General features: G+C 42.2%; 1 protein-coding gene across 2 annotated transcripts in view; it reads right to left on the bottom strand.

Moving 5' to 3' along the window:
* Positions 1-13,169, bottom strand: part of XPO6 (exportin 6) — a 125,062-nt gene that overhangs the window by 62,251 nt on the left and 49,642 nt on the right. For both annotated transcript variants that reach the window (XM_045286083.1, XM_004705704.2), the window contains exons 3-6: positions 11,294-11,406; positions 10,389-10,586; positions 6,376-6,535; positions 3,192-3,269 (exon numbers count right to left, since the gene is read on the bottom strand). In XM_045286083.1, coding sequence (XP_045142018.1) covers positions 3,192-3,269; positions 6,376-6,535; positions 10,389-10,586; positions 11,294-11,406 — 549 coding nt within the window. The remainder of the gene's footprint in view (positions 1-3,191; positions 3,270-6,375; positions 6,536-10,388; positions 10,587-11,293; positions 11,407-13,169) is intronic.

The following is a 13,169-nucleotide window of genomic DNA, read 5'->3' as shown; positions in this document are numbered from 1 at the left end:
CTGTATTTTCCCTTTTTCGTTTAATAAATTGGGTAATACGAGTGTAATGGTGACTAAAGGGTGTTTTTTCATGTCCTCTATGCTCTAACTACAAAAATACTTGATTTACAAATAAGGAATCCTACTTCGTGGAATTTCATTTATCACGGTAGGGTCTAGAACCGATTAACCACGATAAGCAAGGGTTCACTGTACTACGAAAGCTCCACTCCAGTGGAGCTTCTGTGCGGTTTATTTTTGGGTACCCCCTCATATATTAAAATGATCTACACAAAACGCAAGTTTATCTAAGAACATGTTACCAAAAAAGGATGCACATTATACACATCAAAATAGCTGCTCTGTATCCAGAAGAGGATGAAAGGGAGCAAGTAACAAACATGAGAGCAAACCTGTAGAAGCCACATGACATTCCCAAGTGCTATGAAACAGAAACGTGGTTTACTGTCTACGCTGTGATTGAGAAGCAATAGGAAAACATGATATAACAGCCTTTTTCCAAGTTTAGCCCAGGGATCCCTAAGGATCTAGCAACACGCTTCCAGGGGAGAGGTTCAGTTCAAAACAACACTAAGCTGTTATTCGCCTTGCTCGCTAGTGTCTCAGAGGAGCTTCCCAGAGGCTATTATTACATGTGATATTGCAACTGACAGGGTGCAGAAGCAAATACAGGATCCTGGTTTTCTTTCATCATCTCTGGGTGGTGCAGCTACTTAACAAGCTCAACTGCTAACTGTAAAGTTAAGAGATTTGAGTCCACCCACAGCAGTGGTTCTCAACCTGTGGGTTGCAACCCCTTTGGGGGTCCAACAACCCGACTGATTCATAACAGCACCAAAATGACAGTGATGAAGTAGCAACGAAAATAATTTTATGGCTGGGGGGGTCACCAGAACATGAGGAGCTGTATTAAAGGATCGTGGCGTTAGGAAGATAAGGAACCACTGACCCAGAGGCACTCTGAAAGAAAAGCCAAAGAATCTAGGAGAAAGCAGCCATTCAAAATCAAGGCTCAAGAGACTGATGGAATACCAATCGAAATGTTTCAACAAGCTGGTGAAACACTAGAAGCATTCACTCGTCTATGCCAGGAAATTTGAAAGACAGCAACTTGGCCTGGACGAGATCCATATTTGTAGCCATTCCAAAGAAAGGTGACCTGAAAAGAATGCACAGTTTACAGAAAAGGATCGTTAACATCACACACAAGTAAAATGTCACTGAAGATCACCCAAACATAGTTGACAGAGATTCTGGCTGCATTCAAAGCAGGACTTGGAACAAGGGATATCAGTGCAGACGTCAGGTGGGTGCTAGCTGAAAGCAGAGAATACCGGAAAGATGTTTACTTATTTTCTATAAACTATTCCAAGGCAGTCAACTGTGTGGATCATAACAAACTATGGACGGCCTTGAGAAGATTGGGAAATGCAGAACACTTCATTGTGCTCGTGAGGAAGCTGTTCATGGGGACAGAACAAGGGAATACTGCATGCTGAAAATCAGCAAAGGTGTGCACAGGATTGTGCCCGCTCACCATACTATTCAACCTGTATGCTGAGCAAAGCATCAGAGAAGCTGGATTAAAACAAGAAAACAGAGGCACCAGAGGAAGGGTTACTAACAACCTCCGATACACAGATGACAAAACCTTGCTTGCTGAAAGTGAGGAGGCCTTGATGAAGACCGAGGGTTGCAGGCTTCAGTATGGATTACAACTCAACCCAAAGAAGACCCAAATCCTCAAACTGGGCCAGTAGGTAACAACATGGTAAACAGAAGAAAAGATGGTTTCGTCTTGCTTGGATCCACAATCAATACTCTAGGAAGCAGCAGTCAAGAGATCAAAAGATATGCTGCATTGGGTACTGCTGCACAAGAGCACTTTAGAGTATTGAAAAGTAAAGAGGTTACTTTGAGGACTAAGGCGAGCCTGACCCAAGCCATGGTATGTCCATTGCCTCATGCATGTGAAAGTTGAATACTGAGTAAAGAAGACGGAAGAAGCATCCATGTGTATGAATTACGGTGCTGGTGATGAATACTGCCATCGTCCCAGAGTGCCAACAGAACAAACAGATATGTCTTGGAGAAGTCCAGCCAAATTGCTCCATGAAGGCCAGGCCAGGGAGACTGTCTCACATACTTTGGACGTGCTGTCAGGAGAGACCAGTCCCTGGAAAAGGGCGTGAGGCTGGCTACAGTGAGAGGCACAAAAAAAGAGGAAGGCCGTCAACCAGAGAGGTTCGCACAGTGGCTGCAACAATGAGCTCAAGCACAACAACTGGGAGGATGGTGCAAGCGCCAGCCACGCTTCCTTCTGTTGTACACAGCACCGCTGCGCATCGGACAGACACACAGAGGAGAAAGATGTGGCAATCGCTCCCGGGAGCCACATCAACCTTTACAGTACAGGAAGAGCTATGTGCCAATTCACCAGATGTACTCTACTTGAAAAGCATGTGCGATCACCTAGGGTAAACAGAAGCATTTAGAAACTAAAAGTTCTGGCTCAGACAAAACTTCCGCTTTCCATCCATCCTTCACAGTCGTCAGTTTAAAATTTACTATACTTTGACTTTTGAAACAACAGTTATAACTGTGAATAATAACTTGCAACCAATAAACTACCTAATAATCATTACAAATGCCTAGACTTTGTTGAATTAGTCTTAATTGATATAAATTCAAAAGCAAGTCTACGGCAACTGGTCCCCCATCTGTCCTGGCCTACATGGTTTCCCCCTCATGTAGAAAGCACTCTGACTACTGTGTCCTCTCTTTGAAGCTGCTGCCCACTCCCCCTTGTTGCCTTTCCTGAGCTACAATGCATGCCTGTGCAGCTCATTCCATCTCAGCTCAGACAAGGCAGCCACGCAGAGTTTGACAAGGAGGAAAATGAGGACAACAAACTAGGAAATCGCAATTTACAAGCTGAAGGGGATGGATTGGATGATAGAAAAGGTGTCATCCTTACAATAGGAAGGAACAAAATGTGTTTGCTGTTCCAAATGTCGTATAAGAATGTATAACACTCACAAGGAACTAAGTTTAGCTACTCACAAAGGGGGCAAAGGACCAAAACTAGATTAAACATCATCTGTCTCTGGCCTTGATACCCTCTTGCTAGCCGCAGAGACTCCCAACTGCAATTCAAAAGAAGGATGCAGGATGTGACAGGCAGACCGTACCACTTTCTCCTGAAGTCGGGGATGGGGGCGGAGTCGCGGCTGTAACACTGTGTTTGTCCCAGACGGTCTCCAAGATACCTACAAGAAAGGGAAATGTGGGTTTAGAAAGAAAGCCAGCCTAGCATATGAAAACCAGAATTAGAAACATTTATTACAATTTTTAGTCAAATACTGGTATTTTAGCACTCTTCTCTCTTAACCTTATGGCCCTGTCTAGCTAATGGTCTTATCTCCCCACTTCCAGCTACCTTCTGGGAAGTGCTGCTTCCACTCAGAGCAACGCTACTGCTTCACCTCCACCTCTCAGTGGGGCTTCTCTGTCTCTGTTTCTTCTGACACTGTTCTAGGCCAAGGGCACCTAGGTACCAAGACCACTCAGTGGCCACTGTGGCACTCCAGGATGCTGCCCAAATCCTTCTCTAGAGCCCACTCGGTTTTCTCAGTTCTCTGAGCTGGATCGGTCTTTCAGTCAGCTTCATTCTCTGCCCATCACTTAAACACACATCATGCCCCGCTGTCTTTCCCCCTCATTTCACCCTGAAATGACTCATCTCCGCCAGGGCTTCAGTCTCTCATCCTAAAACATCTGGGTCATTCTCCCTCAAAGATCTACCGTCGCGTCTGTGAATTACCCTACTGGCTCTCAGCATCTGGTGTTTGTTCAATCCATCTGGTAGGGCCCACCCTGCTCACCCCTTTGGCCCTTTGTGCCATCCTACACACTGTTGCACTATGGGCTGCTACTTAAACATGGTTCCTTGTTTTGAGCCTCGAACCTGGCCTCCTCCTCACAATGCCACCTTGACCTTTGTCAGCCACACTGCTCTGTCCACCCCCCTGGGTGACACTCAGCTGTCACTTCAGGAGTCTTCCTAGCCTCACTGAAAATACTGCTGCTGCTGCTGCCAGTGCTATGGCATCTGTTCCTCACTAAAAGAGAGTTCGATTTTAACTCTTGAAATGCTGCTCTTTCAACTATACTTGTCTATCTCCCACGGGACTGTAAGTTACTACAGGATAAAAACTATTACTTCAGTTCTTTTTATACACATGATTCAGAACCTGGCATATAAGATGATCATAGAAGCTTTAGAAATTATTTTGTTCTTAAGACATTTAATATTACAATATGGATGGAACTTGAAAACACGCTAAGTAAAAGACACTAGGTATAAAAAGGCCACACGCCACATATATTAGGAATCCATTTCTACAAAATGTCCAGAAAAGGCAAATCCATAGATATAGAAGGTAAATTAGTATTTTGTTTATCAGTATTCACAGTATTTTGTTTACCCCTGTCTAGGAGTAGCTGCTAAGGGGTACAGTGGTTCTTTGGGGGGTGATGGAAGCACTCTGGAATTTGTTGTTGTTGTTAGGTACCATCAAGTCGGTACCCATTCTTAGGGACCCCATAGACAATGGGATGAAACAGGGCCTGGTCCTGCACCAACCTCACAACTGTAATGTCTGAATCCACTGTTGCAGCCATCCTATCAACACATTTCATTGAGGGCCACCTCATCTTTGCTGACCCTTCACTTTCTCAAGCACGATAGTCTTCTCCGGGGGCTGGTCCCCTTCTCTTAAGGGATATTCCGATTATCCTTCTTTCAAGGCAGTGTGCGCATTCTTCTGGCAGTCAATATTCTCTGCTAATGTCCTACCTCTAAGACATCAGCTCTGCTCCATTCTTCCTTATTCGTTATCCAGCTTTTGTCTGCATGTGAGCTGACGGGAAACGCCATGACTTGGGTTAGACACACCTTAATTCTCAAAGTCTTTGCTCTTTAATGCTGTAAAGAGTTGTTTGCAGCATATTTGCCCAATATAAGACATTGCTTGACTTCTTGGCTGCTGCTTCCATGAACGTTGATTGCAGATGCACGCGAAATGAAATCCTTGCCAGCGTCAATCTTTTCTTCATTTATCATGGTGTTACTTGTCCAGCTTTTCTTCATATTGAAGTGTGGGCTCATCCTGAAGGATACAGTCTCTGATCTTCATCAGTAAGTGCTTCAAGTCCTCTTATCTTTCACAAAGCAAGGTCGTGTCATCTACATACAGAAGGTTGTTCAGGAAACTTCCTCCGGTCTTGATGCTGCACTCATCTTTACTCTCTAGTTCTGCTTCTTGGATTATCTGCTCTGCAAATAGTGGCAATGGTTGAACAACTGTATGAATATATTAAAATCCACTGAATTGCTCCACTTTAAATTTGTGAATTTTATGGTATATGAATTATCTCTCAATTTTAAAATGTTTGCTATGCTACTATACACAGTAAAAACATAGTTCCCACCTAGATATGTAACATCCAGTTACCAATAAATGCTCTTTGGATGAAATGGATGCTCTGAGGTTTGGGTTTCTAAGGGGGGCGGTTTGAGAATAATGAGGATAAATAACAAGTTTATTTCTGATCTCACATTCGTTGAACCAATTTTAGGTGCTTACTACATGCCAGGAACTGAACTACAAATACAAAAAGAGATTCCCAAACATTCAAGAAGATAGATGTAGGGGTAAAGGAGATGGTAGTGGAGGAGATGGAGAGAAACCTTTTGTTTTGTTTTTTCACCACAACATTCCTTCCAGTAATGAGCCCAGGGCCCTAGTGCCCGGTGAGCACCAGCCACCCTAGCTAGCATGCTCTCGGGGCCCACACTTCCTGTCTCAATTTGCGGTTTGCTTTCTCTTCATTCTCACCCTGCACACAATGTCCTGAGACACTAACCAAACAGATGGGGTAAGAGTGAAAAATACAAGTACAACTAAGTATAAAAAGGACTGATTCCACACCTTGTCTTACTTCCCTATACAGAAGCACTCCTAACTTTAAATTCTTCCAACGCCTACTGCTCTGAGACTCAAATTATTTCAAGTGTGTCACACCTACCTTCTTAGAATGCAGTATCAGACATTTCGAGCACACTCCCATGACCCACTCTAAACCTAGCTGAATAATTATCGCAAGACCCAGTGGATGGAGAACGACAAGGAGAGGAAGTCACATTTTTAAAGGTCCTATATAGTATTAGACACTGGCGAGGTGCTGAGAAAGTAGAACTTAATGATGTCTCCTTTGATGCTCGGTTTGCAGGGAGAGCTGAAACAACTGCTCAGACTTTCTGGGTGCCAGCAAGCAGTCTCCCTCCATCCTCGCCAGCACCCAGCCACTCACCTGTCAGTAGCCCAAGCACGGTTTGCACCTGCTCCAGCAACAGCTTCCGCAGCTCTTCCTTCCGAGCCACGCTGAGGTCTTCCCGGGGACAAGCCAGCTCTTCCGAAGTTGTCTTCAGCATGATCAGCCCGAGAGGGGTTGTCACAGGGGACTGGATCAACTGCCAGGAAAAAGCAAGCTCTGAGCAGCGCCTCTAAGAAGGTACAGAGAGAGCCAGAGTGCTGACTCTGAGATGTGGGGTGCTGGGTGCTCAATCTTACGTGAATGGGGGCACAGATCAACCTTAAGAGAAACATGATCTCAGAGTACAAAACATATTCTCATCTTAAAGACAAAAGTCTAATACCATGAATAGCATGATGATGCTCTTTTTACTCCTGACATAGCACATAATTTTTATACACATCCAGATTCCCAAGTCTTTGCCCTAATATATTAGTGATTAAAATACATGTAAATCCATTTGTTCTTTTCGATTTTACTCAGGTGTCAAATTAATTTTATATTTCTAAATCTTATAATTCTAAACAGTGCAAACTTCAAAACCGTTCAAGAGTACAGATACAGCAGAGTAGAAATATGCAAACATACTTTAAATCAGGAACATGACTATAATTCTGCAAGTATCTATACTATGTTACTTTTCTACAAATTAGGCTATCTTTCAACCACCTGAAACCATACTGAGAAAATTCCAATAGACAAGACACAGAAAACAACAGTATGCCTCCAACAGCCTAGGGTTTACATTTATTTTTCTAATCATTCTTTGCAAAATGTAAAGAAATACTATTACATCTATTTTCTTTAGCCTCCTAGAATGGTAAAAGCAGCCTCACTGTTACACGTTAGGCACAGCCAGTAGTTTGAAACCACCAGCAGCTTCGTGGGGAAAAGAGTGGGCTTTCTACTCTCTTAAATAGCGAAGCATCTCGGAACCCAGCGGGGGGTCACTGTGAGTCAGCACTGACCAAGGGCGGTGAGTCGGGTGCTATTGGAGAATAGTACAAGGAAGCTTCTGTCAAGTCTAGTGTGCGCTTCTCGAGGGAGTCACTATTTACCACCTCACTCACCCAGAGCAAACAGCAGTGCTTTTCTGTGTGCTCTGGTCCCTAACTAGCTAGCCCCAGACACAGGTCCAACCGAGCAGATCTCAAGAAACAGAAGGACAGTGTACAGAAAAGAGGTGGCGTGTGTATGTGTGAGATGAGGGGCAGACGATCAGTTTCAACTCCAACTACTTCCTTCTCCAGTGACGCAGATGAGAGAACCACAAACACGCTTCTGGGGCCCTAATCTACGCCGCTCTGCCTAGTACTGCGGTCACCAGAACACATCATGGATGCCCAGTTGTACGTCAGAAGTCAGTTTAAAAAGTAAATAAACGAAAACTGAAGCCCAGGCTGCAAACAGGCCATGACCCTGCAAAAAATCTTTTAGATCGTTTAATCAAAGGACTGTATCTGAGCCCAGAACTGGTTTGGTCTTATTGTCGAATACTTGATGCAAGGTCTAGTTAATTACCAGAAATGCCAGTAACCAAGCACCAACCAGTCTTGGCATGGCTTACATACCAGGCCACTTTTATGGATAAATCAGAAATAGAGAATGTTACCACTGGAAAGCACATTAAAGACCACTTAGTTCAATCTTCTCATTTTACAAAGGAGGAAGTGGAGGCTCGAATAGGTAACACAGGAGGTGCTGAAACCCAAAGAGGATTTGTGTCGAGGCCAGAACCCAAGCACGAGGACTCCAAATACCCCGTCCGATGCTCTCTCCACTATGGGGTGGCTCCAGTTACAAAGGGGGGAAAGGAAGCTGTGGGGGAGAACAGAGGACCACTAGCCTTCTCAAACCTCCATGTGCACCTCATCCAAAAACACTTCCAAATTCCCACTTGTTCTTCAATTCTTCTAGTTGTAGACTAGCATTTGCTATTCATACCCTCTGCCTACAGCAGCACGCTTCCCCACGACACATAGTGACTCACTCCCTCACAGGCAAAATTCCGCTCAAGTCCACTCCTCTGGAAAGCCTTCCCTGACCAGCCCCATCCCACTAACAGTGACTGACGTTCTCTTTCTTTGTATCCTCTTAACAACTGGAAGTATCTATTTTCTTATTGTACCTCATGGACAACACTTGTAGAAGGGAGAGCTGTATTTTGTTCATCACTATATCCCTACCAAGTGCTTACTTTGCACCTGGTTGATGCTCAGCAAATCGTTGACTGAACAACTTGCAGAAACCCTGCAAGACTCTAGATAAATGTATCACTGTAACAACCAACTAATACTGCATAAAGGATTCTGCTGACTTTGAGAAGCAATCTGGGAGCTGTACTGTGGACACAGATTTTGGGGGTGAGAGGGGTGTATTTTTAGGTTCTTTACTGCGTGCATACATAAAATAGTTATGCCCTCTTGTTCAATTGACCCTTTAATCATTACATAATGCCCTTGTCGCTTATAATGTTTCCTGCCTTCAAGTTTACTTTGTGAGAAATTAATACGGTAACTCCTGTTCTTTTTTTTTCATCCTTTGACTTTTGGTCTACTTTTGTCTTTCTAAGCTATCTCTCTCAGAGAGAATATACTGATGGGTCTTACTTTTATAATTACATGTCTATCTATGCTACTATGAATGCATCTCTGAGTGTTCAATATTTATTAACTTCATTTTTACTTTCCATCACTTGGCTTTTCCGTAACTATCCAAGTCTGCCTCTTTTGGTGTGAAACCATTGTGTGTGTGTGTGTGTGTGTGTGTGTGTGTGTGTGTGTGTGTTTCTTTTTATAATAATGATCCCATACAGTATCTGTCTTTGTAGAATTGGTTAACCTTTCTCAGCCTATCTTTTATGCCATGAGATGTTGACAGTTTCATTGCTGTTCTAAGTATCCTATTATATGCATGTACCAAAAATGTCCTTATCCATTCTGCCACCTCCTGCCATTTAAACTTGCTTCCAGCTTCTTGGCCAGAAAGAACACCACACCATCTCAGGCCAGTCTCCAGATTCTGCTGCCACCTTTGCTGTGCCACCAATTCTCACCATCATGCACCGTCTCGGGTGTTAATCATCTGCCCAGGGACCCAAAGGATACACCCTGCTCTCAGCTCTTTGAGGTGAGGTACCCCACTTTTCCACCCGTTATGGCTCATTTTAAGCCCAGCAGGATGACAAACTGACCGATTCCCCTTTACAATTCCATGCACCTTATTTGAATGGTCCTACACCCAGAAAGATGCTATGCACCTTATTTGCATGATCTTATCCAATATTTGGTGGGAGCTGCAAGACCCTCATTAAAAGAAAGCCCATGTAAGGCAACCATTACACTGAAGTCCTATCATTTGATATCATACTTTACACAAATAAAACGTACCTTCTCTACTTACATGCTATACTGTATATACTTGAGTATAAACCGACCCGAATATCAGCTGAGGCACCTGATTTTACCACAGAAACGGCATTAAAAATGTGCTGGAAAACTCACTTATACACAAGTATATATGGTAGTTTTGTAAATGTGCTAATGTTTAAGCAACATGTTTAAAAAAAACTGGTAGAGTGGCATTTATGAAATATCTCCTGGGGAAAGAAAACAATTGGCAACCAAATACAGAAGATGTGTTATTTGTATAAAAATATATAATTACTGTTTGCATAACAATCTCCCCACTAAATTATGATCCATTGGAGGCCTCGTCCTTGTACCCCTAATAACTGGCACAGGACCTAACAGGCTCTCAAAAGTTATTCGCTGAACAAAACTTCACACGGGGTCAAAAAGTGATCAGGTTACTTTCCTTACCCTGCATTATAAAGGGATGTGTCAAGAAGAAAGGTTTAAATGAATGTGCTCATTCATCCTATAATGACCATGCTTTATTGCAGTTCTAAAATTTAAATCTTATAACTCCTCTCCAGACAAAGAAATAATCACTCTACAAACTACATACAAGACACCCATATTTCCTGGGTTTGTTTTCTGTTTCCTTACCTGTAAAATATTAGTAAAAAAGTCATGGTAGAACATTGGCCAATCCTGACGGCCAATATCAACAATCACTTTGCAAAGCTTGTTCCGGATAAAGTAAGGTAAGGTTTTGTGGTGAGCCAAAAGAAGTTTAGGCAGGCAGCTACGAATTTCCATCTTATCCTGAGATGGGACCCCAAGCCACATTTTATTGATCAGATTCTGAAAACAAAAACATTTTCTAAGTTAGCAAACTGGACAAAAATGAACCAATTTTTATCCAGTTAGTCATATCAGCTCAATAAACAAGAAACCCTGTTTTAATCTGGCAACAAGAATTATAAAATCATTTAAATCCTGTGATATAACAATTTCATCCCTAGGATTATTTGCCAAATACGTAATTTAACAAATACAAAAGGCTGTATGTATAAAAACTTTGGGTTATACATTCTCTTTAATGGCCGCCCCAAAATGGCAGAATGTTAATGCTTAAAAGTAAGAGAACAGCTTGGTGATAATGGTACAACTAAAATGTAAAATGGCATGAACAATCTGATACAATCAGTTTCATTGTAAAAAAAAAGAAAAGAAAAAGATGTGCCCAGATTGGAAGAGAGTTTATTAAGAAATGAGGATTTTTGTGGTTGGAATGATAGTATTAGGACTATCAGCTCTCCTCCCAAGATGTTTTCCATCATTCTCCCTTTTAAACAATAACAGAGAAACGCTACATGCTTCCACAAACAACTGACCCACCTAATAACCATTACCTCTAAGCCCCAGATGCTGAAACTGGGAAGGTGCCCCAGAACCCCAGCTGTTCCGACAGAGCGCACATGTGGTAGGAAGTCCCAGAGGTGAGTCTGTGACATGGCAACTGATACGAAATACTTTTCAGAAGAGTAGAAAATGCTCTGGCAACTTACCTCAAAAACCGTTAAACTGTACATCATTACATAATCATTCCTAGTGCTGGACAGAAAATACAGGCAGAATCTCCAGGCTCCTATTTGCTGGGCAAAGTTATTAAGAAGCTCCTCTGGAAAAGTTAAATAGCAACAAGAGACGCTATGAAAATACATGAAATACATGGTGGGTTATTTTTTATTTTTTCCCAAACCATACCTCTTTCCATATAATGTCAAGGGTTTCAAAACCAACCACAAAACCAGGTGACTCTTCAAGATAGAAAAAACAGGTGACACAATAAAAGGGAGCTTTATAAAGTGCTGAGGAAAACCAGGCAAGGATCCAACAAGAATAGAGAATTAAAGGCCATTATCTCTAATGAAATAGATACAAAAATCCTCAACAACATTTTGGCCAATAGAATACAAAAGTATTTAAAGAACAATGCATCATGACCAAGTGGGATTCATACCAGGTTGCAGTGATGGTTCAACATTCGAAAATCCATCAACATTATCCACCACATTGAGAAGAAAAAGGACAAGAACCACATGATATGATCAACAGATGCAGAAAAAGCACTTAAAAACATTCAACACTCATTCTTAATTAAGACACTCAAGAAGATAGTGTTGGAAGGAAATTACCTCAATATAATTAAAGCTATATATGGAAATCCAACAGCCAGTGTCACAATTAATGGAGAAAAGTCTAAAACATTCCCATAGAAAAAGGGAACCAGACAAGGAGGCCCCTTGTCCCCACTTTCATTCAACATCATGCTGGAGGTCCTAGCTAACAATATAAGGCAACAGAAGGACATCAAAGATATATATGTGTGTGTGTGTGTGTATGTATAAATATATATATACATATATATGTGTGTACATATATATATGTACACAGTATATATATATATATATCTCCAGGGAAAGAAGAAGTGAAATTATCATTATTTGCAGATGATATGATTTTATATCATATATTTTATACCAGTAGGAGCTGGAAGCAATAGAGGAATATGGTAGAGTGGCAAGTTACAGGATGAACAAGCAGAACTCAACTGGATTGCTACATACAACTGATGGGATTACAGAAAAAAGATATCAAGAAGGTAGTACCCTTCACAATAGCTGAGCGTAAATTGAAATATCTAGGGATATACCTAACAACAACAACAAAAGCTCCAAAAGAGCTATACGAGGAAAACTACAGAACACTATTACAAGAAACCGAAAGGGACCTTCACAAATTAAAAAATAGCCCATGCTTGTGGATCGATCGGTAGACTCAATATTGTAAAGATGTCAATCCTACCTAAGGCATTATATAGGTTCAATGTAATCCCAATACAAATACCAGAATCCTTTTTCAAAGAAATGGAAAAACCAACTTCATATGGAAAGGGAAGAAACCCAGAAATGGCAAAGAACTCCTCAAGAAGAATAAAGTGGGTGGGTTTGCATTACCTGACTTTAAAACTTTATTATACAGCCACAGTTGTCAAAACAGCATGGTACTGGTATAACGATATATACTTGGACCAATGGATGAGAATAGAAAATCCTCGGCCCCATGCCAGCCATGTGGACAACAACCCCTCCCCACAGAAGAAGTTACTTGAGAAGACGGCAAGGAAGCTAGCTGCAGTTAGGGGAGAGGGGCATGTCTGATCAGAGCAAATGGGAGCATTTGGGGAGGAAGAGAGAGCGGAGCACATCCTGACCCACCAGGCCTAGAGGACGACATGCCCGCTCTGAACAGCCTGTGGGCAGAGTGGATAATATGGCTGATCCCACCACGGGACTCGACATCCCTTGATGGCCCTGGGCTCTAAAGGGGACAACACTGGAGACTCAGTGTTGGGACTGGCCCAGACTGACCCTGAGACAC

This window comes from Echinops telfairi, unplaced genomic scaffold, assembly GCF_000313985.2.
Source record: "Echinops telfairi isolate 266 unplaced genomic scaffold, ASM31398v2 ScPeMD7_5;HRSCAF=22, whole genome shotgun sequence".
In the NCBI taxonomy this organism is placed as follows: Eukaryota; Metazoa; Chordata; class Mammalia; order Afrosoricida; family Tenrecidae; genus Echinops; species Echinops telfairi.
This window is presented reverse-complemented; position numbering and strand designations above follow the sequence as displayed.